General features: G+C 39.7%; 1 protein-coding gene across 2 annotated transcripts; it reads right to left on the reverse strand.

Moving 5' to 3' along the window:
* Positions 1 to 1,024: 1,024 nt before the first annotated feature.
* topaz1 (testis and ovary specific TOPAZ 1) lies at positions 1,025 to 23,776 on the reverse strand. Of its 2 annotated transcripts, none has more exons than XM_017484136.3 (19): positions 23,545 to 23,776; positions 17,274 to 19,566; positions 15,950 to 16,008; positions 15,603 to 15,694; positions 15,339 to 15,447; positions 14,863 to 14,909; positions 14,676 to 14,765; positions 14,528 to 14,591; positions 13,917 to 14,068; positions 13,510 to 13,602; positions 12,731 to 12,846; positions 12,104 to 12,170; positions 11,779 to 11,950; positions 10,985 to 11,085; positions 10,591 to 10,756; positions 9,624 to 9,776; positions 8,240 to 8,443; positions 7,926 to 8,103; positions 1,025 to 1,966 (listed from the first exon to the last, which is right to left on the reverse strand). In XM_017484136.3, the coding sequence occupies exons 1-19, from the start codon at positions 23,735 to 23,737 to the stop codon at positions 1,681 to 1,683; spliced, it is 4,635 nt and encodes a 1,544-aa protein (XP_017339625.2). In that variant the 5' UTR covers positions 23,738 to 23,776; the 3' UTR covers positions 1,025 to 1,680. The 2 variants fall into 2 exon arrangements, with proteins under 2 accessions (XP_017339625.2, XP_017339635.2); XM_017484146.3 differs by having other exon boundaries at positions 1,027 to 1,966; positions 17,274 to 19,062.
* Positions 23,777 to 26,853: the final 3,077 nt, after the last annotated feature.

Consider the following 26,853-nt stretch of genomic DNA (forward strand, 5'->3'; position numbering starts at 1 on the left):
ATATATATATATATATATAAATGTATGTATGAATCAAATTGAAATAATTAACTTAATTTTTTGTGTAATATGCAACTATGCTTGAGGTTATTATAAGTAATTAATAGTTCTACTTTTCACAATTTTTTTTTTTTTTTACATTTTTAAAGGACCCATCCTGGTTGCTGAATAATGACTCTCACAGGAACAGGATACATCTGTTCTCTAAACCGCGCAACTTCTGCTTTTTATATCATGTTGTTTCTTTTTGCCTCTATTCAGTTGCATTGATATTTATTTGATTATTTTACATGCCATTTAACCGTTGATTTTAGAAACTTGATATACCACAAGGATCACCTGCCCAATTCTAATACTGTGATCCTTGGGCTATTTTACCCTTCTTCACCATCATCCACATTGTGTGGGAGACAATGAGCTCATGGGTCTTTTTGATATGACCCTAATTGTGCTTTATGGTATTTTTAACTGTTCATATATTTTGTAACCATTACCTTATTTGTGCAAGATAACAACCATCTATCTCTGGTGTGTTGAAAAATCTTTGTTTTGGTTGTCTGTCTATCCGCTCATCCTTTTGTGCATCCATCCAAGTCATTCTCCACTGTGTTGTGACACGGTCACATCTTGAAGCATTCAACTATATAGTCTATATAATCTATCTATCTATCTATCTATCTATCTCTCTCTCTCTCTCTCTCTCTCTCTCTATATATATATATATATATATATATATATATATATATATATATATATATATATAAATAAAAGTATTTTTTTATTGTTTGTTTTGGCCATAAATCATGTCAGCAAAGGGCTGAGTGAACTGTATGCCATGGAAATAGGCTCATCGCACATACACTGATTGCAAGATAGTTGCGTGGTGACCATGTGACAGAACTCTATTTTTCTACCCAAGATGAGGTGCCTCAAGCTTAAGAACCTGATGGATGACTTTACAGTGTGCTACAAGGGTCAACCTGTAGAATGTTCCCTACAATGTCATTTGTAAAAACACGAGTACTGGCTGAAATGTCTCCAATCTAAACTGTTTACGTCAATAACTTTCTTTTTATTGTCTTTGACATGCATAAGAATGAATTATTTCACTTATTTATTTTCAAATATTTATAACTATTTGAAAACAGAACAAACTGAAACTGCAATCTTTGAAAATGCACAAAAGACAGACTTCACACATGTCTCAAACCTTTCATCCATCATTTCTAAAATGGGCATTTTTCTGTTTGAATAGTTAACTATAAAACAAACTGCTGCACACAACAACAAAAAACATCAAAAGCTCAATCTAATTCCAAGCATATGCAAAGTAAGTGCCAAAAGCTGAGTTTCTTGTACAGCATAAACTGTAGTGTTGAGGCTCATTTGCTAAGTGGTTTTGTATTACTAACATTACGAAAGAAGACATTCAATAGCAAAATAAATTTAAAACGCCAAGAAAAAAAAAAGAAAAAAAGTCAACCAAATCCTCTCACAGTGAAAAAACACATCCAAAACTCTCTTTATTCCTGAGCACACAAATCAGTCCATTTTAACCAAGCCAATTATTTTTCTATATTCAAGAACTTCATTTTAAATAATTCACTGCAGATCAGTCTGTAAGAACAATAGTTTGAAGTAGCTGTATGTCATGACAATCAGTTTCCCGCGGAAGGTCTTTCAGAGTTGACTTGACATGTTCACACCATCAGGATCACAATTATTGAAAGGCAGTTTTGGCTTGTGTGAGTGTGTTTGAGAGCTTGGCCACATCCCCTGAGCCCAGCGGTTGTGTGAAAGCCACTTCGCTGCAGAACCTCGGTCCAGTTTAAAAAGCTGCTCCTGCTCCTGATTGACAGCTGTATAACGAATGCTCAGTTTGGGGTTTGGTATCAGTGCTGCTGAAAGCAGGCGGCTTCCGGCTGCCAGATACAAACTCTCCATCGCCACCTCATTCCCAGTGCGCCTAAAACACACAAACACAGACACTGCATCAGAAAACTGCCAGTAAATCAGTGCTTCTCTGTTTGTTGATGGCTCTGTTCTAGAGACTCAAAGTAAAAATTAGGAACCTTGGAGTAAATTTTTGATACCAGCCTTACATTTGATTTTTTTGTTCAGAGCACTGTTAAAGCATCCTTTTTTCAACTGAGATAATAAAGCAAGATTGTGCTCTATGCTAAACTTCTCTGTAGCTGAAAAACTGATTAACTCATTTGTTGTCACTCGACTAGATTACTGTAACACCCTTTTAGCCGGAGTTTCTAAATCCACAATCAATAAAGTTCAATATGTACAAAACTCTGCCGCCAGGATCCTAACTGGGACCAGGAAATGCAATCATATTACTCGTGTTTTGGAGTCCTTGCACTGACTCCTGGCTCCCAGTCAGGTTCCGTGTCGAATTTTCAAATTATGATGCCGACATACAAAGCATTACATGGCTTGGCCCCTCATTATTTGTTAACCCCTTATACCCCGAATTGCAGACTGCACTCCTCACAGTGTAATTTGCTAACTGTTCCATAAACCCGTTAAAAATCTGTGGGAGACAGGGCTTTCTCTGTCTATGCTCTTTCCCTTTGGAACTCTCTTCCTCTTGAACTTATGGAAGCTCAGACCTTTGGCATTTTTAAAAGCTCAACTCAAGACATACGTTTTAAAACTGGCATTTGATTGCTGATGTTTACTTTTATTATTATTTATTTTTTAATAATTTTTATTTTTTCTGTGTACTGCTTATTTTGTGTTCAGCACTTTGAGAATCTGCATTTAAAGGCACTCTATAAAATAAAAGTTATTTATCATCATCATCATCATCATCATCATCATCATCATCATTCTGTGCCATACCTTTGAATTGCAGAACATTGCCAAGGTGCTTTAGAGGTCATAGAGAGATAGAGTTGAATATATGCATTTTGCATTAGTTGAATTCTATTAGTCAAAGTGTTTTCTTCGTCATCGGCATGGTTGACACATGTACAATTACACACTGAAATTCTTATGGTAGTTCCTCTAACAAATAATGGACATCAGTATATGCCTGTTAGGATCAATTCCAAAATATAAATCAGTTCATCTGTTGGTTTCAGTGATTATTGCTTATATACCCTACAACCATTCAAATAGTCGTTATTGAGATATCAAGCTATCGAGAATCTCAGACTGAGAGAAGGACAACCTGAAAACATAACTCCTCTACCACCTAGTGGCAGAGTCATAAGAAACTATTCAGAATGCTGTGTTCATTCAGCCACAAGAGCATTAGTGAGATCAGGCACTGGTGTCAGGCGTGAAGGCCTGGGATGCAGTTAGCCTTCCAGTTCATCTCAAAGTTGTTCAGTGTTGTTGAGTTCTACTCCAACCTTGATAAACAATATCTTTATGGACCACACTTTGTGTACAGGGGCACTATCTTGCTGGAACCATGTTTGGGCTAGGCCCCTTGGTTCCAGTGAAGGGGAACTATAATGGAACAGCACACAAAGACATCCTATACAATTGCATGCTTCCAACTTTGTGGCAAAAGTTGAGGGAAGCTAAAATTTGGGTATGATTATCAGGTGATGACAAACCGTGGGTCATACAGTGTATGTTTTCCCCAAAGCAAATATTGCTAACTTAATTGGGATGGTTAAACATTAAAACTGGATTAGTTAATCAGAATTTAAATACAGATGCACATATTTTTAGAAAACGTTCATTTTAAAAATGTGAATCGCTGAACACCGATAACACTACTTTCAGGAAATTCAAAACAAATAAATACAGATGTAGTGTTTTTTTCTAAGTAATATATTTCAATGCTATGAATTCCATCGCTTTTATATTTCATTATTAAGAGGTCCATGGCTTTTAACATTCAAATCTATACATCTCTTTTTTGCTTCTTTAGGCAGTTTGCTAAAGTGCCAGCAAAATGAATGCACCTTACACAATCAAGCAACACAGAGTAGAATGGAAGTCTAATACAGTGCTGTATGACGGCAACAGTAACTAAACAAAAATCCAACTAGAGTGCCACTTGAGGTAGGACAAATGTCAACAATTTGAGTATAAAGGATTGTAAGACTAAATATACTAATAACTATATCCATGCCCTTTGGATATGCACACCAGTTAATCACTTCAGAAAAAAAAATTATAAAAACCCCAAAAGCTATCACAACTGCTGTGATGCAAATTTCCACTCTCTCCCACTGTGTGAATCCTCAGCAATCTCTCAGAACCTGAAAATTCAACCTGAACAACGCAGCATAACACAGCTATTCTATTCACCCTAGCTTTGACCAAGAGCAATTTTACTACACTGGAACTCCAGAAATGGATAAACCTTCATACTGACCATTTATTAATAGAATAAACCTGAACAAAACACAAGCACTGAACAATTCAACCATACATTCAGGTTACTTCTAGTATTTTTTCCATTTAGAGTGAATTGTCAATTTCTTTCCTTTATCGGTCTCTTTTCTTTTTTCTTTACTCTTAATATTAGTGATTAAAAGTTAGTTAGTTCCGTCCGCGCAGCGAGGCGCATCGGGCAACAAGCATTCGCCAGCGGGCTCAGTCGGCAGCGTCGATTTCCACATCTTCCCACTTGACATTGAGCGCTCGTAGATCTTCCATGAATGTTCGTCGCCATGTATTATGCGGCCGCCCTACTCTTCTCTTCCCCCGTGGCGGTGTCCAGCGCAGCGCGATCTTTGCGTGGCGGTGGTCAGACATCCATGGAATGTGTCCTGCAAAGCGCATTCTTCGCTCTACGACCATTTCTGCCAGGCTGCGGGAGTTTGTTCTTCTTAGAACTTCTTCATTTGAAATACGATCACGGTATGATACACCGAGTATTCTTCTCAGGCATCGTTGCTGAAACACATTCAGCTTGTGGATGACTGCCCTCGAGCTCTTCCAAGTTTCAGATGCATAGATGGCGGTTGGGATGATGATGCTATTAAACAGGCGAAGTTTGCTGTGGATGTGAATAGTTCGCCAAGCCCAAATCGGCTGTAGCTGTTGGAAGACTGCAAATGCTCTGCCGATTCTGCGATTGACATCCGCGTTAGTCCCACCATCCGCAGCCACAATGCTGCCAAGGTAGGTGAACTGTTTGACTTCTTCGATCAGCTGGTTGCTCACTGTGATCCGCACCGCCGTCATCCGGCCGACCGCCATGACGTTGGTCTTGTCAGTGCTGATCCGTAACCCAACTTTGGCTGCTTCGTGCTCCAGGCTAGTGGTCATCTCCTGTAAGACTTTCCCATTCTGCGCCAATAGCACAATATCGTCGGCGAATTCCAGGTCGGTCAGGCGTCCCTGGCCTGTCCACGGAATTCCAGACGCTGGTTGTGTTAGTGCTCGTCGCATGACGAAGTCCATCATCATGAGGAAAAAGAATGGTGAAAGAATGCAGCCCTGTCTGACTCCGGTCTCGATGGTGAAAAAGGCAGTATGACCTGTGTCCGTCCGGATGCAACAGCTAGAATCCTGATATAAGTTCTGGAAAATGGCGATAAACTGCTGTGGAATGCCATATAGCCGTGCGATGTTCCAAAGCGATTTCCGGTGGACGTTGTCAAACGCCTTCTTAAAGTCTATAAAGTTGACCAAGAGCGGTTTCTGATATTCGGAGCTTTGTTCAATGATGTTTCGAAGAGCAAAGATTTGTTCAGTGCATGACCGACCGCTTCTAAACCCGGCCTGTTCATCCCGTAGAGCCTGATCGACTGCTCGCAGTACCCGTTTGAGGAGGACGAGACAAAATACCTTGCCTGAGACAGCCAGAAGGGTGATGCCTCTCCAATTGTTACAGTTTGCGAGATTACCTTTCTTAGGTAATTTGACGATGACACCCTGTCTCCAGTCATTTGGGACACGTTCCATGTGCCAGCAGTCATTGAGCAGCGTAGTGAGCACCCGTACAACTTCATCACCACCCGCTTTCAGCATTTCTGCCGAGATTTGGTCAAGACCAGGTGCTTTGTTGTTTTTCAGATGACGAATCGCTGCAGCGACCTCAGCATCCATGATGTCGCTTATGTCCACTTCCAGCTCATAGGGAGGAGGAAAGACTGTAAAGTCGTGCGTGGCTACGGGAGCCGGCTGGTTTAGGGTGTTTTTGAAATGTTCCACCCAACGCGCGTCCTGCTCTTCTTTGCTAACTGGCATCCTGCCAGTTGTATCCCTTATCGGCCCAGTGGAGCCGCTTCGGGCCCGAGTGAGGTTTCTGACCACACGAAACAGAGTCCTGCTGTCACCCTGGTCCGCAGCCACTTGTGCTTCAGTGCCCTTCCGGTCCAGCCAGTCCTTCTTGTCTGCTCGGCAACTCCTCTTGACCCTGCGGTCAAGTTCTCGGTATGCCTGCGATGCTTCATTTCGCTCCTCTTTGGTCTTTGCTTGATCGCGCTGACGTTTCTTGACCCGTCTTTCATCGAGCAACGACCATGTCCGGTCCTAAATCCACCGTTCTCGCTGCGTTCCACGCTGTCGACCAATCGTTCTCTCTGCCGTCTCGATGGCAGCATCCTTGATCTGTGCCCATTGTTCTTCGATGCTGGCCGAGTTGTCAAGAATCTGGAATCGGTTAGCGAGTTCAATGTGGAAGTGCTCCAAATTTCTTGGAGGCAAATGACCGAACGGTGTTGTGTCCGGCCACTGTTTTCAATTTTAGTCGGATTGAGGTCACAAGCAAGTGGTGATCAGATCCGACGTCGGCGCCGCGAAAAACCCGTACGTCACGTAAAGCCGAGCACCACCGTCGATGGATGCATACATAGTCGATTTCATTGTGAGTGGCGCCATCTGGTGACCGCCACATCTTTTTGTGAATCCGTTTGTGAATGAAATATGTATTCCCGATGCAAAGGTTGTTAAGATTGCACAGGGATAGGAGACGCTCTCCATTATCACTCATTACTGCTGCCGATCCATGAGGTCCGATCACGTTTTCCCAGCCCTGACGGTCGCTGCTGAGTTGCGCATTCATGTCGCCAAGGAGGATCTTTATGTCATGGTTGGGGACAAGCATGATTGTGTCTTGCAGCTGGTCGTAGAAGGCGTCCTTCTCTTCATCATCTGCCTCATTTGTCGGCGCGTAGACTTGAATAACAGTAATTTTAGCATGGCGACACTGAAATCGGTCGGTAAGGATGCGATCACTGATCGGTTTCCATCCAACGAGTGCCTGTGCCGCGGTTTTGCTTAGGACCATCCCGACGCCGTGCACGTGATGTTCTTTGGCTCCCGAATACAGGACGATCTTCCCGTCGCTTGTCATTTTCCCATTACCCGTCCACCTCATTTCGCTGACACCAAGAATGTCAAGCCGGTAATTGTCGAATTCGTGCAGAAGCTGCTCCAGTCTCCCACACTGGTACAATGTTCGCACGTTCCAGGTTCCAATTCGTGTGATCGTATTGGCGTCGAGTATCCCGTTTTGCATCGGGCACTGGACGACCTTTCGGCTTTGCTCCAGCACCGTCATCAAGGGAGAAACAGGGTCATCGTGCCGGTATTGTTTAGACCGCTGGTTTTTGCTTGTTGCTTGTTGTTTCCGTAGCAAGATAGATTTTACGGGATCAGGGTGCTAGCCTGATGCCCAACCCTCCTCCTTTTTCACCCGGTCTTGGGACCGGCGTCGGCGGAGTGATTAAAAACAGAATGCAATTTACAATCTGAATTGCATAAAACAAATGAGAAGAAACGCCAATCATCTCTTCTGAATGATTATAAAGATACTGTAAACCTTCTTTCTCTTCGTGCTTTCTTATCCCACAATTCTTGTAGGAACCTGAGACTAAACACAAAACAATGAAACGAACAGGAGCTAAAATAACAAGAGTAACCATTGCAAGGGGCATCAGACAACCAGGACCATGAGATTTGTTAAGATGTGAGGAACAGCATATAGTTTTAGCACTTACCGTTTGAGTGTGATAAGCAGTGGTTGGGAAGCATTACTGGAATTGTGAAGGCTTGTACAGATGCAGGCAATGAACATCTCAAATGCCAGAGTCATCTCAATCTCTGAGAGACAGCAGGGCAGGGACAAGCAATCCTTCTCACACACAACCTCAGAGTAATAACCTGCAAAATGAGCACCTAACAGGCAGCAGGAAGACTGTTTCAGCATGAAAACAGCATCAAGTTGTATTCGTGTATAAAGCCGAGGTGAGAAATACAAGTTGTCACAAGATCAAAAGAAAAAAAAATAATACATCAGCACAGACTGACTCACGTTTGAACAGAGTCCTGGCACGGCTCCAACTGTTCTGTTTGCCTAGTTTGTGGATGAGGTGTTGAAGTTCTGATGTTTCCGGTGGGATTCCCCGAGTCAGCATGAATTCGAGTGTGTCCGCAGCAACCGGCAACACCTGGTTCATCACACACCTTCGAAGGTGTGTGTTAAACATGGTGTTGTACTCTCTCATCTGAACACCATCTAAAACGGCAGGCATACAACAAATTTAGATATAAACCACAGGTTTCAAAATCACATAATACAGATAATACTTAAAAACAAACTCTGTGTATTTTTAGATGAAATTTTTGTAGGTTCCAGACATAGAGGTCAAATACTGGAACTATCGGTTATCTGCAAAAATCCACACCGCAGATGTTAGGGAGGGTTCGCTGCCATTATACAGTACGAGAGCGACCTCTAGAGGTGAAATAAAACCATTGACAAATATTGTAAAAGTGGTTTTTCATTTTTTTTTATTTGTTATTCGGAGTGTTACTTTTTGGTTTGGTTAGGATGTATATCTTATTTATTTTAATATTTATTAACAGTTAATATATTAATATTTATATAGTTAATTCATTTTAAAAAGTACAGTACATTTTCATGGTACAGTCAGTACTGTTTATTATTGTAATATAGTTCAGCAATATTTTACTTTGAGTATTATGTTTTCATTCAGTATCGATTTTAAAATCTAATCGGTTATCGGCACATACATTTATGGCATTTTGGCAGATGCCCTTAACCAGAGTGGCTTACATTTTCTCATTTATACAACTGAGTAATTGAGGGTTAAGGGCCTTGCCCAAGGGCCCAACAGTGATAGCTTGGCAGTGCTGGGGCTTGAATTCCCGACCATCTAATCAGTAACTCACAGCCTTTAACCACTTGGCCACCACTGGATCTCCGCAGATAACAGCAGGTACTGCCCAAGTTAGTTTTCTGTATCTGTAAAATCCACCATCGGTCCACCTCTATTCGGACATAAACAATTTGACAAAAGTACGTGAACACCTGACCATCCAGCTCATGACCATCAGCTCACTGATCACTTCTGGGATGAACTGGAACAGCAACGGTGAGCCCAGCCTTCTAACCTAACATCGGTACCAGACTTCACTAATGCTCTTGTGGCCGAATGGATTCTGCGCAGCCATATTCCAAAGTCTAGTCTTGTAATCAGCACCAAGATGGAATGCTTGTATAGACAAACGTAACTATTTTCATTACCATATAAATGCGCTTATATAAAATTAACAAATTAATGAAAGCAATATTAAACATGAAAAGTAAATTATCCAACAGTAGCAAAAAAAAAAAACAGCACTTTTTTTGTGTGAAATCTAACAAGGAATGAAGTGGGTGTCTCATGACTCACCTACTGGCTGTCTGAGCCCAGGCAAGTTAATAAGGACCTCCAGTGTGTCTCGGTATGATGTCTTCTCAGCGAGCAGAGTCAGTACTCTCCTGCGGTTCTGTACATCTGCCTGCTCACACGGCCATGTGCTTGAGCTCACGAACCATTCATTAGCTAGAAATCATACACAAACACAAAACAGAGCATTTATCTCGTTTTCAAACCTTTCTGCTTAAACCATGTGCCACATGATTATTTCTTTATATTCATTCCTTTTCCCCCACCGATTTATGGTTATAGAAATAATGTAAAGTTGACAAATGGTCTGGAATTGTGAGCCTTGGTTGGTTAAAAAAAATTGGCTAAAATCATGGGAGGTGCTACAAAAAGACTTATGCTCTATAGATTTTTATGGTTACTACTACAGTAACTAAAAGAGATGCATTCCAGAATACCGTTTTCAGTGAACAGAAAAAACAAATGAATTGTCCTTCCAACAGTTTCGGAGGGGACCGTACACTATGGCCATTTAACACAGCACGTTGGATCAGCTGCACTGGCTGGAGAACCGCATGCAAGAAAAGAGCTGTAGCCCAATCTTCAGATTTTCTCGAGAAAACAATTGACAAGCACCTGAGAGGTTAGAGAGGTCTTCTTTTATCATGCGCACAATTATTTTCTTTCTCTTTTTTTTTTTTGTTTACACTAGATGGCAGCAGTAAGTAGCAGATGGTCTACACACATTACCAGAAGACTGTGGGACATTTGGGTCAATGATGATAAATACATTATTTCTACAATCGTAAATCAAACAGTGGGAAAATATTACTAATATATTCACATATATACACTTGGAGCTAGTTAGTGGTCCAGTGATCGATCAGTCAAGGGATCTAAGGATTGATCCAGAGATCAGTTACTCGATGGAAAAGGTAAAAGAATCAGCTTAGGGCTCATCTGAACCATCAATTTGAATGTATGCAGTTACCTTTGAGCATATTCAGCGCTCCCTCTATGCTGCCGCTGTTAATGAAGAACTCTGTTGCAATGGTGACAAGCTGACAGCGAGATGTTCCATTTTCACTGCTAAAGAGCCCTTTGAGCATTGTGAATTCCACCTGCAATCTAGACATCACGCACAACAGCTTCAAACCCTACACAGACACAGACAAACCAAAATCAAGTTACTTTGTTTGTTTGTTTGTTTTTTAAATGTTGAGCTATATTACTGTTCCAGTGTGGTACAGTACAGTTTAATATTTCATAAGCTCTAACACACCTATTCACCTATTCTCATGAGAACCTTTAAATTTTTGCCAAAATAGTACATACTATATAAAGCAGATGTTAGCTTGAGAACTAATCTGCATGCACAAACACACCTTGGTCCAGTCTTGGGTTCTGTGATAGCTGAACATCAGTGAGACTCCAATTCGTCCCAAAAAGCTTTTAACCATCTCGTCTGATGGCACTTCCTGACAAACTAGACACACAAACGTCTGATATAAATGTGTAGTTGGTGTTGCATATGAAAATGTAAAGCTGTGTACAGTAAAACTAAGTCCATGTAGCGAACATTTATTTGAGTAGTAAAGAAATCAAGCAACCGAGCACATTATAATGCGATAATTGTATTTGATATTTAAACCATTTTTTTTTTTAAACAGTCGAATGTGTGCTGGGAATTCTTTTCCTTTACTTAAACAAACAATTAAAAACCAGAAGCTTAAATAACAGAAGCATAACATCATTTTTTCAACTGCATGGAAAAGCTAGACCACAGATTCTAATTAATTTTAACATTAATTCAGCCGTAGACAGAGTGTACATTAGCAGAAATGCTACACAATGCATTAGTAGTGAAAATTGACCCTTTAAATAAGCAACAAAAATCATAAGATGGTAAAATCAATTTCAGCATTTAATATTATACAGTCCCTTCAGAAAATATTGGAACAGGAAGGCCAATAACTTTTCTTTTCCTTTTTTTTGCACTTTACACTGAAGAGATTGGGGTTTGAGATCAAAAGATGAATATAAGACAACAGATCAGAAGATAGAGTCTCTCATCAAAATTGATTGAATACAATTCCACACATTCCAACTTCATCAAGTTAAGTTCTGCTGAACTGCCATGTGATAATGTGATTGACATGTGATAAGCAGTTGCGTGTACCTGACTCAGCAAATATTTCATAAGGCAGAGTCAGTTTGTCTTTAGGCTCTTTCAGCAGTGCCATGGTGACACAGCAGCAGAACCTTGACAGTTCTCCTGCACTGTGACGACCACAACACACAGTGCAGAACATGCGTGCCAGAGCAGGCCAGTCCTCTTGTTGCTTACACAGCTACACACACACACAAAAATGTTGAACCTTAATAGCAGAATTTAGTTTATGCAGCACGTTTAACAGTTTGCATGATCTCATTACAGGGTAAATAAAATACTTTTGTTGTACAGTTTATCAACAAAAAAGGAAATTGTATATATTGTGTCTCACCTCCACTTGGACTACAGACTGGGCCAACTCCGACAGCTCAGCAGTGTGTGGGTTAGTGGCCAGAGCCCTACACACACACGGTGTTTGAATAGGGTGGTGTGTAAGCATGGTAATACAGTATCTCACAAAAGTGAGTACACCCCTCACATTTTTGACTTTTGTTGCCAGTGGTTTAGACATTAATGGCTGTGTGTTGAGTTATTTTGAGGGGACAGCAAATTTACACTGTTACACAAGCTGTATACTCACTACTTTACATTGTAGCAAGGTGTCATTTCTTCAGTGTTGTCACATGAAAAGATATAATCAAACATTTACAAAAGGGGTGTACTCACTTTTGTGAGATACTGTATAAATGCATCTGTATGTTTAGTTTTTAGCACATCATAGTATAAAACCGCTGATACAGCTTTTAAAACCTGATGACACTGAATAGGATATTTATAAAATTATGGTTTTGTGACTAATTAACACTGCTTTAATGGGAAAAGCAACGGAAGAGTTATGGTTTGTCATTATTTCAGCTGTGGTTTAATTCAGCAAAATGAATACAACTTACATTTGAAATTTAAGTACCTTTACAATTTACAACATTATTAAATAGGCAAGTGTGTAGAAAAGACCCACCTGCATTTTACTGCACAGAAAATGTCCATTTGATGTCTGGGTAAGTGCAAAGACTCGAGATGAAGCTGCATCATCTCGCACTGCTCAACACTGAACACACATCCCACCTCTGTAATCTGTACATACACACATGAACAGCATCAATACTGTCTCACCACTTCTCCAAAGGCTGGTTTAGCCAAACAGGAGCACCAGCAGTACAGAACATATATCCATGTCCTGCCAGCCCCCCCGCATGGCAGTTGGAATTTGCCTCCTGGTAGTCATATTAATTTGTTTACCCCTCGATGGCAATGCTTTGTTGGTATATTAGTTGCAGACAGATTCTAGCCTCAAGTTGATTATGATGGCGGCATCAGTTGATATTCTGTTACGTTTGTTTGACTACTGTGTAAACATATTCAGCTATGTATACAATCATGGAGGCTTTTCTAGCTGCACAGAACCTTACTATTAATTTTTTTTTTTTATCAAGTCGGAATTCTAAAATCTAGATCTTTTTTCCATTCAACATGGATTTTTTTTCCATTCTATATACAATTTATCAATCAATTTATCAAGTTATACAAATATATTTACCATTATGTTAATAGCTATGTGTCTACTTCGTCCGGTACGATACCTTTACAATACCCTGTGCTAGTGTACGGATTTTAAAAATGCACACAAAATGCAATTGGATGCAACTGAGCTGAATTACACTACAGTCGCCTTTGCTTAACACCACACTGATGAAATGTGATGAATGAATGTTGATGAAATGCATGTGTGTAATTCACCTTTGAGGTGAGATGTAGGAGCTCCGGTACAAAATTTAGGATTCCTCTTTCACGAACATGTTCATAAAGAGCCATCACAAACTGAACAGGAGGCTGAACACACACACACACACACACACACACACACACATACACGATCAGGAGCTACTTTCAAACATTTTTATATTGTTCATATTGTCAAGACTGTTAGGCAAGAAAGAGACACTGCACATGATATTGCTCATTCAAAAATATTAGCCAGTGATGGTTGTATACAAAAACAGAGAATTCCTTTAAACTTGTCTAATTAATTCCCAGTTTCACAGTTAAATAACATTCTTAACTGTTAATTTGGGAATAAGTGCCATTACCAGCAAGTATGTCATTTACATTCTCATTTACAGAGTGCCCTCACCCATACTCCATACCATTCTCTTGTGTGTGAGGAGCGTGTTGATGACTGACAGCAGGTCCCAGAGCAGTGCCAGGCTGAGCAGAGATGAGAGCAACTGGTTGACGATGTTCTGACTGAAACACGCACCAGGAGAATTGGTCCCATAATAAGCAACAAAAATCTCCACTGGAGACAGACAAAGGGATAGTGAGAAAGACTGATGACCTCTTTATCAAACTGGAGCATAAGTTTCAGACATACAAAAAACACAGTGTTCCTAATAGATGTTGGGGGGGAAATAGGCAATTATTCTTGGCAGACCTGGCACAAAACATCACAACTGAACCTTCACATACATTTTAAAGATTTAAAATATGTGCATTTATTCAACTTTAACCCCCTGTGAAATCACAATGTGATGCTTCAGTGCTCTGCTCTATGTACATTACAGTTATCTTTTTCCTGAATCAACAGACCACGAATAAACAACTAGACGTAGACTAGTACTCCCATGCTATGATTCATTTGCAGAGCATCAGTGTGTGTTGATGTGTTTGAAATCATGTCTTTTATGAACTCAGGCAGTACGTCAAAGCAAGATTCTGTCCCATTGTGCACACAGCTTTAATAGTGCTCATCTCTTACCTGCTCGCTTGACAATAGGAGGACTTCCAACACGACAAAACTTCTGTATAATATCCATGCAAAACTGCACCAGAAACAAGCAGATTATCTTAGGGATCAATTGGTTATACAATCTTACTGTTATTAACCCTTTCATTCGAACACACACCTTTTCATCATTGTCCTTGGGCACATGAAGGAACCAGCACACATTATTCCGCACACATGAGTAACGTTCATTGAAGTAGTACCAGCAATACTGGTAAAAGAGAGAGAGTACCAGATTCAGAGATTCCTGCACAAATGTATTTTAAATCAGCACACAGTATTTTTTCTTTAGTGGACTGGTTACTCACAGAAGACGGTCTCACAACGTTGATATCTTTCCCAGCAGTAGTGTGAACTGCACAAATAATGACATAAGGCATTGTATTTAATGTGATGAAAAACACTACATCACACATCTACACATCTGTGAAGGGATGGACAAGGTGTTTATAAGTATTACCAAGATAAATAAAAAAAAAAAATAATAATAATAATAATAATAATAATAATAATAATGAAATAACTTTCAAAATTGCTACCCATTATTTTGTGTTGAAATACATCCAAGGTTTTTGGTTACATGTCATGGGTAATGTCTGCAACATTGGCATCCAAGGTTGCATTATATAGCATTATTTTATGACATAATCTAAATGTATATAGAAACAGCATGTGATTCTAGCCAAGCAAAGGTTTGAAAGGATCTGGATAGAAGTTGTATATAGGAATGAGTGTCTATGGATACCCATGGCATGTGATTATTCACAGCATTCTGAGGACTCACCATTGTTGCGTGCGTCGTCCACCAGCCATGTTGATCCAGTATTCACTGTGCTGACATTCATATCAGTACTTTCTTTCATATCCAGGTTATTATTACTATCTGGAACTATCTGGGGAAAAAAAAGATTTACACCATTACAAGCATTTGTAATCTGCTAGTCTTCAGAATACCAGCTCTTTATATGGAGAGAAAAGAAAAAGAAAAGAAAAAAAAAAACACAGGATAAATAATGTGGCTGCTGCACCTGTACCACCTTGAACTGACCTGTTCTGGCTTGACTATTGGGTTAACTGGGGCCCACTTCCTACCAAAAGCCAGCTGACTTTTAGAGCCCTTAGCCAGTTCATTCACATCCCCTGTGTGATTGAGGAAAGACACAACCCAATTTGTGTTTCTCAATATCCAGCACCAGTATTTTCTATTGCAGCCTACAACTCTTTAATACATCTTAATTTTTGCCTCATGTAAATCATAAATCTTAGATTGTAATGCTGTAAAACTCCAGTCCAGGAGGGAAATCGCCACAATGTGCTAGATTCCACCCTACCAAGACTGGAGTAGTGCACCAGTGTTATATTCAAACTAACTGGAAACACTTAAGGATCACAGACCTCTGCAAAAACCAACAGGAGTCTCCACATGGGCATCACCAGCAGTCTGGACATTTTTCCTGGGACATTATGAGAAATATAAAATATTTAAGATTTATTCAAATATTCAAGAGCCATTCAAATAAAAGCTAATCATAAACTCAGAATCATAAGGTTCTGTCTGATTTTGTCCAAAATGAGTTCATCAGATAAACAATCATCATGGGATAATGTTCCATTATTATATATTTAATACGCTTCAATAGCACAGAGGTATTATAGTTATATTTAAGGTTCTAATGTAGATGTGGCCAAGTGTTCTATTCACACACAGAAGAGCAGACAAGAAGTGTCCATATGAATTGGTCTATCATATTCACTGGTCTTGCTTAGGAACGACTTCAGTTTTCCAGGAGTTAAATACATTCCATATTTTCATAGAAAATATATATATATATTTTAAAATAAAGTTTGAAAAGTATTACCAATAAGTATGTGTATTAAAAATTTTACTAAAACGTATTTCTCGGAGTTATACCGTTTATTGTTTTGTAAGAAAAAGCCGAATAGAAGCAAATAGATTGGAGAATAATAACAGATAGATTGGAGAATAATGTTCTATTTGTATTTGGCCATTATTAAAAATCCACATTATTATTACCTGAAAATGTTGATTATATAAATTTCAAGCAACCTTAAAGCAGAGGTACACAAAACTGTGAGGCACAAAGGAATGGCAAGGCAAGATGGAAATAAATAAATATTTAAATGATCATTTCAGACCTTCTAACCATTACACATTTTCAATAGGTGTTTTTTTTGTTGTTGTTAAAAAAAATAAAAAAATAAAAAAAACACACAGTGGAACATGAAAATATGCCAAAAGAGCAGTCATCTTTTTTCCCCCTAATAAAACATTAGATGAAGCCCTTCATTAGTTGCACCAGGTGTGCTAGAGACAACACCCATTTTGCATATTTGTGCTGTTGTGTGGGATTCTGTTCAGAGTGTTCAATAATTCTGAGACTGAAGAAGTCATTAGAAGTTGCACTTTCAGTTGAATTTGGGGAAACCACTTGAAGCATTTGTTGTATTGAACTATTTCAATTGCTCTTGTTCGAGTTGTTCCTTGCAAACAGCTGAAAGTCTGTACATTTTGACAATAAACCCGATTTGCAAGGGGGGGGGGGGGGGGGGGGGGTTTGAATAATTTTGTTTGCAACTCTATGTCTGCATTAAAGTGTTGATAGCTGGATGACAAAACCTGATGCTCAACCAGACTGAACCTTAAAATACTAAGTTCATGAAATCCAAGAAATGTGCCTGCTTACACAGACCTACATACCTTTCTGACTTTAAGCCCCAGACTATCCTGTTGGGTTTTCTGGCCAAGGTTGTCTGGTCAGTCGGCATGCACATGTTCTTTCCTCTCTGAACTGGATTAGAGTTTGAGGCTAAATTTCCTGCTGTACCCATAATGTCCCCAAAGAGATCTGGGTCATCTTGAATGACATCAAGCACAATGGCATCGTCTTCATAAGCTCGGACAACATCCAGGTCGGTACTAGTAACCACTGATCCCTTTGGGGCATGGAGAGGACTTCTGTTTGCCTTGCCAATCTTACACATCTTGTCCTGTAGCAATAAACATTCTGCATCACCCTCCTCAGGTCTTTCGGCAGGAGACAGGCTACTGATATCTTCCACACTAGAGGAAAAGGAACCTCCGTTTATCATGGTTTTAAAGGGTGTGTCCCAGCTACTGCCTCCAGTGCAGCTTGGGGAAGAAGTGTTTTGGTCAGCAGTTTTGGTGTGCAAAATATTCAGGCTGCATTGCCTTCTATTCTCAATATCAGTATCAGATTTCTCCTCCTCTTTGTGATGTACCATCAGTGAGGAAGGGTGCTTTGGTTCCATATTGGAACGTACCAGCACAGTGTGGGTCAGTGGTTCTTCTCTCGAATGTACAATACATGACAAAGTTTGAGAAGCACTTCGTTGGAGGTCTGGAAGGGGATCTGGAAGATGGAAGGTTGTAGCCTCTGTACCATTCTCATTATCCTCAGAACACTTACTCGACATGGAACTCTGTGTCCCATTCATGGAGTAATCGCCAAGATCAACAGACTTGGTGTCCACAGCACTGCTCGACCCAGCAGAAATCACATTTAGCATCTCACTATTCAAGACTTCTGGAGAAGTCTGAGAATCAATTTCATATACAGAACCAAGACTAGGTGGGTCCTGCTGAAATACATTGCAGGAATGCTTGAAGTGTTCCCCCTCACTACTAACTGAAGCTTTCCCGGGATTTTTCTGGCATTTTGATTGGTCTTTTGAAGTTTCCTCAAGAGTTGGAGGGGCCTGCACCCTCTCCCTCTGTGCTGTAGACTGTACTTGCCCTTGGCTATTTTGAACGCTCCCATTGTGTGGTTCAAAACCTATAAGGCTTTCTTTCATGTTCTTCCCAACTGTGCATTCAGAACTTGTACTGAAACCTATGTGTATGTTATTGATCACATTGTTTTTGCCTTCTGAAGCCTCTGTGGTCGCAATCCATCGAGGGCCAGTACGGATCGATGACTTCATTTCACAAGGAGGCCCATGTCTGGAAAAGGGCCAAGACCTGTAAGTGCGGGCACAGGACAAACGGGGCCACACCATATAAGCAGTGGTTCTCTGGCAGGAGAAACAATCAGGAGAATTAACATCCACCTCTGAACTATTATTCAAGCCATTCTCCACCAGACAATTGTCATTTGTGTCTGCCTCACTAACTGTAAAGTTGTCAGCTAAATCCACATGTTGAACACGCTGGGAAGAAGCAAAACCATTGCAGGCATGAACACGTCGTAGTAACAAAGGGGGCACACGGTGTACTGGGGCAGCTTTGAACTCCTGAATTTCAGAAGATGCTCTTGAATCTTCTGTCATATAACCAGCAGTCTCAACGCAATGCTGAACCTCCCCATCTTTTAAGGGTACACATGCAGTCCCCTCAATAGAGGACAGTTTCATTTTCTCACAGTCTGGCATCCTCAAAACCTGTTTATCTGAAGACTCAGACCACCCCTCAATATCTTCTGCTACGTCCAAAATGTGCTCGCCAACAGAAAATCCCAAAACTTGATTACCTGATGAGAGAGAAGCACAGCTATTGGTTGGAGTACAGACCTCCCAGGATTGGCTGCCAATCCACTTCCCACATTTCCCATTTCCTTGCGGATCAAGGCGCATCAGTGACCTGAATTCTTTGGTGAAGCATTTCACTCTTTTATGCTTCCTCTTTTGCAGCAGCACCGCTGGCAAAATGCACGAGAAGTCACGTGAGGTCACATCAAACACATGGGCTACATCGCAGAGTTTCACCTTGAGGTGCCTCCTGAACCAGATAATCAGCCTGGCTGTCATCATAGCCACAGGATGAACAATGGGCTGTTCCAGCCTTCCTGGCCAGCTCGGGTGCCTTGATCTGGCTGTATAGGCATGAGCTAGTTTTTTACGAGCAGGAGGGGTATATTTTACATCACCACACAAGGCACAGCATGCGTTTTTAACAGATCGTTTGACTTGTGTCCCTGAACCAAGTCTTGAGATTGAACCAAAGTGTTTCCTCAGCCCAGCTTTCCTATTAAAATCTGAAATAAGAGACAGAAAGTCATCGGGGAATAGATAAAGATTTGATGTACACTCAGTCGTCCTTTACAACCTATATCCACCACCAAACTCAAGGCAACCCTGTATATGAAACAAAACAGTTGTAATACAAGTTTAACAGTGGTTTAGAGCAGTGTTAGAGTACCTTGTGGCAGTGGTTTTCAAAGGGGGGGGCCGCCAGGGGGCGCCCAGAGGGCCTCAATAATTTGGTCGGAGCCACCAAGCCCATCCCTCCCACTAGTATTTCCCACTAGTTTTCTCTTTCTCACTCTCAGACAACCACACACACACACACACACAATCAATTCCTAATGTAATGTAATGATGCAAGATGTAATTATTAATAATAAAAAAGGGGGATATTATTCAGAAGTCTGTATTTTTAAATGTGTTTTAAAGACATCTTGGGGGGCCTTGCCCTGGAAACGTTTGGGAACCCCTGCCTTATGGGGTAAAGACAGTCCAGTAGTCTATTATAGTGGCACATAGGTATGTTGGAGTGTGACGTTTGCCAGTAAACGAGTATGTGACATAGCAATGGGCATGTTAACGTTCCATGGAACGCAGGTTAACCTGACCTGAAACAACAAAGTGGGCCTTCTCTTTTCATGGTTTACAAAATATTACTTTTGTCACAGTCATCTGCAACAAATACATTCAGAACTCTGACTGAATGCTGTGCATACATAAAATACAAGCCACAGCAAATGATCCCTGTTGGTAGTGCTCTAACCAACTCATTTTCACCTGCTCCACACTACTCTGTAAATATGAATGTAAATGTCATGCATTTAGAGGCAAATACTCAGTGCAAAAATCAGATTTAGAAAATAAATGTAATTTGCACCACTGTCATAAAATCTACAATACTTTACTACACCTTTGCCATGAAGGCAGCAAATTCCAATTGGTGCCCACACCTATGTGATCCTGTGTCCAGGTATACTGACAAGCACCCATGTACAGTTGAGGACAAAGGTTTACATACTCCTTGGCTAAAGATATTCAAACAAAATTTTTCCCCAATTCCACACATTTCATGTTACCATACATATTCCGTGTTAAGTGACTTAAGGTATCTACTTTATTTTCATGAGGTCATTATAAAATAGCATTTCCAATGATAGGAGGGAATGTACTAAGATTTGCCTCAGACTGTTTATAACTGATCTGTGCTTGAATAATTAGTAGCCACTCACAGCTCACTCTCCACTTCACCAGTAGCCTAAACACTGATTCTGTTCAGTCCACAAATTTCTGTAGGATTCAGGGCAGGGTTTGTGATGGCCATTCCAATACTTACAGCTTTGGAAGTAGAGTTAAGTTCGTTGTCTGGCTGGAAGCTCCAATTGCAACCAAATTTTAAATTTCTGGTTGATGTCCTGAGGTTTGGCTTCGGTATAAATGAGGATTATTTAGATACAACACTCCTCCAAAAGGCTGGTAATCACCTGCAAACTTAAATCTGACTTTTAATGAAAGTCTTAGAGCAGGGGCTTCTTCCTTGCACACCATTATGATGTAGTACTCTCTTAATAGTGGATGTACAATGGTTATAAAAAGTTTCCATGCCGCTGTTAAAATGGCAGGTTTATGTGATGTAAAAAAATGAAACTAAGATAAGTCATGTCAGAACTTTTTCCACCTTCAATGTGAAATTACAACATAACAATCGAGTGAAAAACGAACCCTTTTTTTTTTTATAAAATTTTTTTTTTAGGTAAAATTGGGGGGGGGGGGGGGGGGGCTTACAATATCCTAGTTGCAAATGTGTGCGCCACCCTAAACTAATACTTTGTTGACATACATTTTGATTTTATTACGCCTCTTTTAGGCTAAGAGTTTATCAGCAAGTTAAATCTTGACTTGGCAATATTTTCCCACTCTATCTTGAAAAAACATTCCAAGAGCCATCATATTGTAAGGGCATCTCCTGTGCAGATCCCATTTCAGGTCACCCCCACAGGTTTTCAGTTGGATTCAGGTCTGGGCTCTGGCTAGGCCATTCAAAAACTTTTATCTTTAGCCATTCCTTTGTTAATTTGGATGTATGCTTTGAGTCCCTGTTGTGCTGAAAGGTGAAATTCCTTTTAATCTTCAGCTTACTAGCAGACACCTGAAAGTTTTGCACTAAAACCAACTTACTTGTAGATATTGATGATTTCCTCCACCTTGATAAAAATCCCAGATCAGTCTGGAAAAAAAAAGCAGCCCTAAAGCATAATGCTGTTACCACCATGCTGCACCATGGGTATGGTGTTCTTTTAGTTTTTTGGGGTTTTTTTGCACCAAACATATCGTTTTAAATTATTATACCTTTTGGAATTGGTCTCCTTCGACCAGAACACATTTTGCCACATGGTTTTGGGTGATATAGTTGGGCTTGGATGTTTTGAGCTGAGTGTGCACTGTCCACCCAGCTCCATCAACAAAAAATTAAATCATGGTCAAGGCCAAAATGTGAACTACAGCACACAATTTACTACAGTATACAATTGATTTGCCTTTAAAAAATGTACTTATATGGACTCTAATATTTTAATAAAGTAAAAAAAATCAAAAATTTAAAAAGCAGTTGAGGGTTAAGGGCCTTACTCAAGGCTTCTTAACCACTTAACTTCTTAACCACTGAACTACCACTGTAGCGCAACAGAAATGCCACGTTCTAAATATTTGGTCCGACAAACAAAAAGAGAAAATTAAAGCTGGATGTGGCACGCAAAAGAAAAAGTTGTTTATACAGACTACCTAATTCTTTAGCACCGGTTCCATGCTCTCTGTGCTCAAGTAATCTTTGAGATTTTATATGCATAAAGTTTGCTTATAATTTTTTTCATTGAGGATAATTCAGACTGATGAACGTACAAGCCCTGACAACTTTTTATTGCTCAATTAACTATGTGCAGTGTGGATGAAAAAACAAACCAAATAGCAAATGAAGCAAAAGTACCAATTTTGCTCATATTCAGACTGGGTGGACTGACAACCAGGTGTAAAAGCACTAGGGCTGGGTAAAAAATAGCAATTCTCCGTTTTTATTCGATCAGCAATTTAACAAAATGATATGGATTTGGGAAATCCCTAAATCGATTCTTAATGCGTGTGATTTACTTGAGAGGATGTGAATATTATCTATAGTGCTCCTTCAGGACGAGGAGCACTACAGATAATCTCCAGATTCTTTCACGTTTTGAATTTTGAAAATGGTTTTATTTCTTAAACACGTTTCAAATTGTTAATGAATTTCACTGTTGCACTTTTACAAATGTTTTGTTTTTTTGTTTGTTTTTTTACAATTACGTGCCATTTGTGCTTACCTTGTGTGCACTGTATGCACATATTTATGATTTCCTTTTACAATGTTACTCAAAGTAAAAGTAAAAAGTAATGAAACATAATTGTGCAGGTCTTATTGGTAACGTAAATGTGTATTTCAGTAATGTAGCCAAGCAGGAGGGTTTCGGTTACCAGCATTTATATTAAAACATGGAATCTGTGCCTGCAAAACTAACATTTTAAATGAAATATTGATAACGAATCGATATTGGATCGAATTTTCCATCTAAACCATATATATAGGAATAAAACTGCCAAATTGTTTGCAATATCTAGCCCTAGAAAGCACCCTAAAAAGGTACATGTGCACTTTCCTAGATAAAAGATCAATTCTAAGTGCACCTCCACCCCAATAATTAAAAGCACCAAACTGTACTTTTCCTTCTTGCTGAGGTTGTACCTTTCACTAGGAATTTCAAACATAGTGTACCAGCGATGTGCCTTTTAAAACTTTACTCTAAAAACTAATTACACCACATGATACTTTGCCAGGTAGACGTACAAATCATGTCCTATTGATGGTACCACTCTATGTATGAGTGTGGTTGAACACTTCAACAAGTCCAACAACAAACATCTACTCACACACACACAAAGAAAACAAGTCTTTAATCTATTCTTACTTGGTCTTAGATGAGCATCTTGTCCATCTTTCTTCTCAGGAGCCCCTAGTTGTATTTTGTCCGTTTTAACTGCGGAATTGCTCACACCCTGATTAGCTACTGACATTCCCGCAGATCCCGCATGCGGCTCGATCGCATCCCCGCTCGAGCTAGACGACTGGACTCGCACGTCTCCGTTTACAAAATGAGACATAGTGCACGACACGCTCTGTTCGGCCTCCGTCGCGGGCTTCTGACTGCCGCAAAAACGCAGCGCCAGGTGCAAATGGCAGCGGACTTGTTTGCGTGGCGTCGCACTGTTCTTATTATTTCTGCAGTCCCTGAGCGTGCACGAAGCCCGACTCGGCTCAAGCTTCTCTTCGCTCGGACGTACCGATGTATGGGACGCCAGAACCCCTTGGTCGTAGCCTGTAATGTGTGACGGTATGTGATGATGCGCGTCTTGCGGTCCTGGTGCAGCGCGGGACGGGTCACGAGGCGCAGAACCTGCACGTGCAGTGGATACCTTTGATCCGGTCGGGTCGGTGCACTCCGACCCCGACGACCTGGAAAGGCGTCGTCGTTTCGGCACCGAGTCTTTCTCAAGCATGAACGCACTTCGGTTCAGTTTTATGCGGGAACCTCCGTTTGATGGCTGCATCTCTTTATAGAATGTATTTACACAACTCGCGCCCTATCCTACACATTACCTGCCAATGTAACGTGAGAGCACAAAAGTTTCCTTTTACGACTGTTTACTTTTTTAAACAACAAAAACACGCAAACAGAACATATCATTTACTATTTAGTCCTCTGAGTTAGCGTGTACGGTTCAAATTTCAGCAAAAAATTTAGCACTAATATAAAGAGCTAGCGTCGTGTGATACAGTTTTGCTAATTTATGCTAGTTTAACTAGCTTAGCTAGTCCTGCTGTCACACCGTATTTCTGTACAATGGGCCCGTGTTGTCTTTAAATTAACTTTGCTCAGATAAGAAAGATTGTGTTTGCAAAGAAAACCCAAGATTCCTATACCACACTTATGATGACTGATTTGCTGGACATTTTTCTCTGCAGAATTAAATTCAACGTCTGACCTAAATCAGTTTAATAGCAGCTAACCGCACCTGGAAGTCTTGCGCATGCGCAATGGTGGCAGCGACAACGCCATTGGTTAAAGAGTGAAATGGGTTTTAATCAAAAGGGCTGGCAGTAGGCTTAATAAAGTGCAATTGTAAATGTATTTACTCGTAATCTATTTTTTATTGTTTTCCTCGTCAGTAAAAAAAAAAAAGTCTAATTCTTAAGTTTTTTTTTTAGTTTCTTTCAGCTTTAACATTATTTTTTAATTAATACTTTGATTAGAACAAGCTTTCCAGTAAACACAACTTATGTAAGGAATAACAGCACAGACCATGCGAAAATACTAGAGGGTGTGATACAGCACAATGTGCAAGCGGAGTGGCACTAACTCCTGGAAGTGCATTATTGTATGTAGTTTAACACCGCAGTCTGGAGTGCGTTATTCCACTTATACCACATTGATTTGGCAACAAATACAATGTTGATTTCATTAATGAACGACACATCACACCTTAATAGTTTAAAGTTAGATTTAATGCTGTGGATCAGCCAAGAAACAAGTTAGTTCCTGTTCTAACTTCTGTTGTAGCAAATCACATATGGTTAGTCTTAAATTTTGTGGCCAAACAAGTCCCTGTGTATGAGCTGTTACTAAAGAATAACATATTGGAATGAGCGCGTTAATATTAACCTATTGTTTTTGTTACTGCCGGAACTACTGTCCAAGCAATGCCGTTCTACAAAAATTATACATGTCCTCTGACCAATCAGATTCGAGAATTTCCACCACTCTGCAGGATAAATCTGAACAACACTACAGGTATGTGGATGAATTTGATGACAAGTTACAGAGCAGAAAAGGGGGGAAAAAAGTTGAAAACACACAAAACTACATAAAAACCTATATTAAAAAGATACTTGTGACATTCATAATAACATCATACATTTATAGCAATGTTTTTCTTGTTCTATACCATTATTATTTATCTAATAAAAAGTGACAGACCATGTTCTTAAAGAAAAATAATCCACAATGGGGTGGTGTGATGTGGCTCAATGCAAAGTAGAACTGATTATTTTTCTATTTTCCTATAAGAGTATGGGCCGAAGTGTTTTATTCCTCATACACCACAGCAATTTGCCAACAATTACAACTTTTTTATTTGTTAATGAATGACGCATCGTGTTTTTAACCTTTTGTAGTTACAGTTAATGTTATGGAATATCCACAAGATGTTATCACTTATGATATAGCCACTATAAACAGTTGTTTCCCCCACTAGGCTCTCTTTTTTCTCTCTCTCTCTGTCCTGCTCATGGACTCCCTTTAAACATTACTGTCCATTACAAAGCACTGATACTGGAGACTCCCACCATAAATGTTAGCATTCCTAACATATCCTAACAGAAGGTTTCACCATATCAATGAGTGTAGGTTTTTCTTTGTTAACAACATATTTGTTTAATCCCTTTATTATTAGACTAAGGTTATGTGGCACGTCCACCATACAAGTCCCTGCATAAGCTGTTACTATAGAAATGATTACGTATTAGAATGAGTGCATGTAAACCTGAATTGCAGCTGCACTACTGTAGAGCTAAATTTAAATTAAATTAATCAATCCCTCCTGGCCAATCAGATTCAAGAATCAAGTAAGTTGTGCATTATGAGTCATTACTTTCCCTTTGAGAGCTTTCAGGTAAAAGCAGTTTATATCTGAACAACCATATGTAGATAAATTACCCAAAGTTGTTTTTTGTTTGTTTCTCATTTAACTGCAACTGATATGCATTTACCAAAAGATAACACATTATAAAAAAATAGCAGAAAAGAAAAGCAGGAGTAAGGGTGACATAAACATGCAAACTACATAATTTAAAAAGAAAAGAAACAATTATGTCACATTCATAATAACGTCATACATTTTAAACAGTTTTAGGCCTTTCTTGTTATGTACTATCTAACCGTGGTTATTTGTGCTTATTGTTACTGATCTAACAGTGCTTATTAGTGAAGCAAAATCTATTAAGAAACGATCCAATTTGGGGACTTAATTTTTGCCAGTCATGATGCTCCCAATGTACTTATTTTCAGAATCTTTATGAGAGGTAGCTTAACTTTAAATGAAAATTCTGATTACTCAAAACTTTCAAAAAATTCATCTGTGCTTCATTGACATCATGAGTCAGACCAAATATTTTATGTTTGTTTGAATGAGATGCTGCCTATTTCGGCTTATTTTTAAAT

The sequence above is a fragment of the Ictalurus punctatus genome, chromosome 2 (assembly GCF_001660625.3).
Source record: "Ictalurus punctatus breed USDA103 chromosome 2, Coco_2.0, whole genome shotgun sequence".
Taxonomy (NCBI): Eukaryota; Metazoa; Chordata; class Actinopteri; order Siluriformes; family Ictaluridae; genus Ictalurus; species Ictalurus punctatus.

Bases quoted from the DNA above. Each gene is read 5' to 3' on its own strand.
- topaz1 (XM_017484136.3), bottom strand. From the start codon at position 23,737: ATGTCTCATTTTGTAAACGGAGACGTGCGAGTCCAGTCGTCTAGCTCG. The intron at 14,069-14,527 runs GTAAGAGATGAG...GTCTGTCTCCAG, and splicing joins TCCTATTGTCAAGCGAGCAG to TGGAGATTTTTGTTGCTTAT. The intron at 8,104-8,239 runs GTGAGTCAGTCT...GCTGCCTGTTAG, and splicing joins TGCCAGGACTCTGTTCAAAC to GTGCTCATTTTGCAGGTTAT.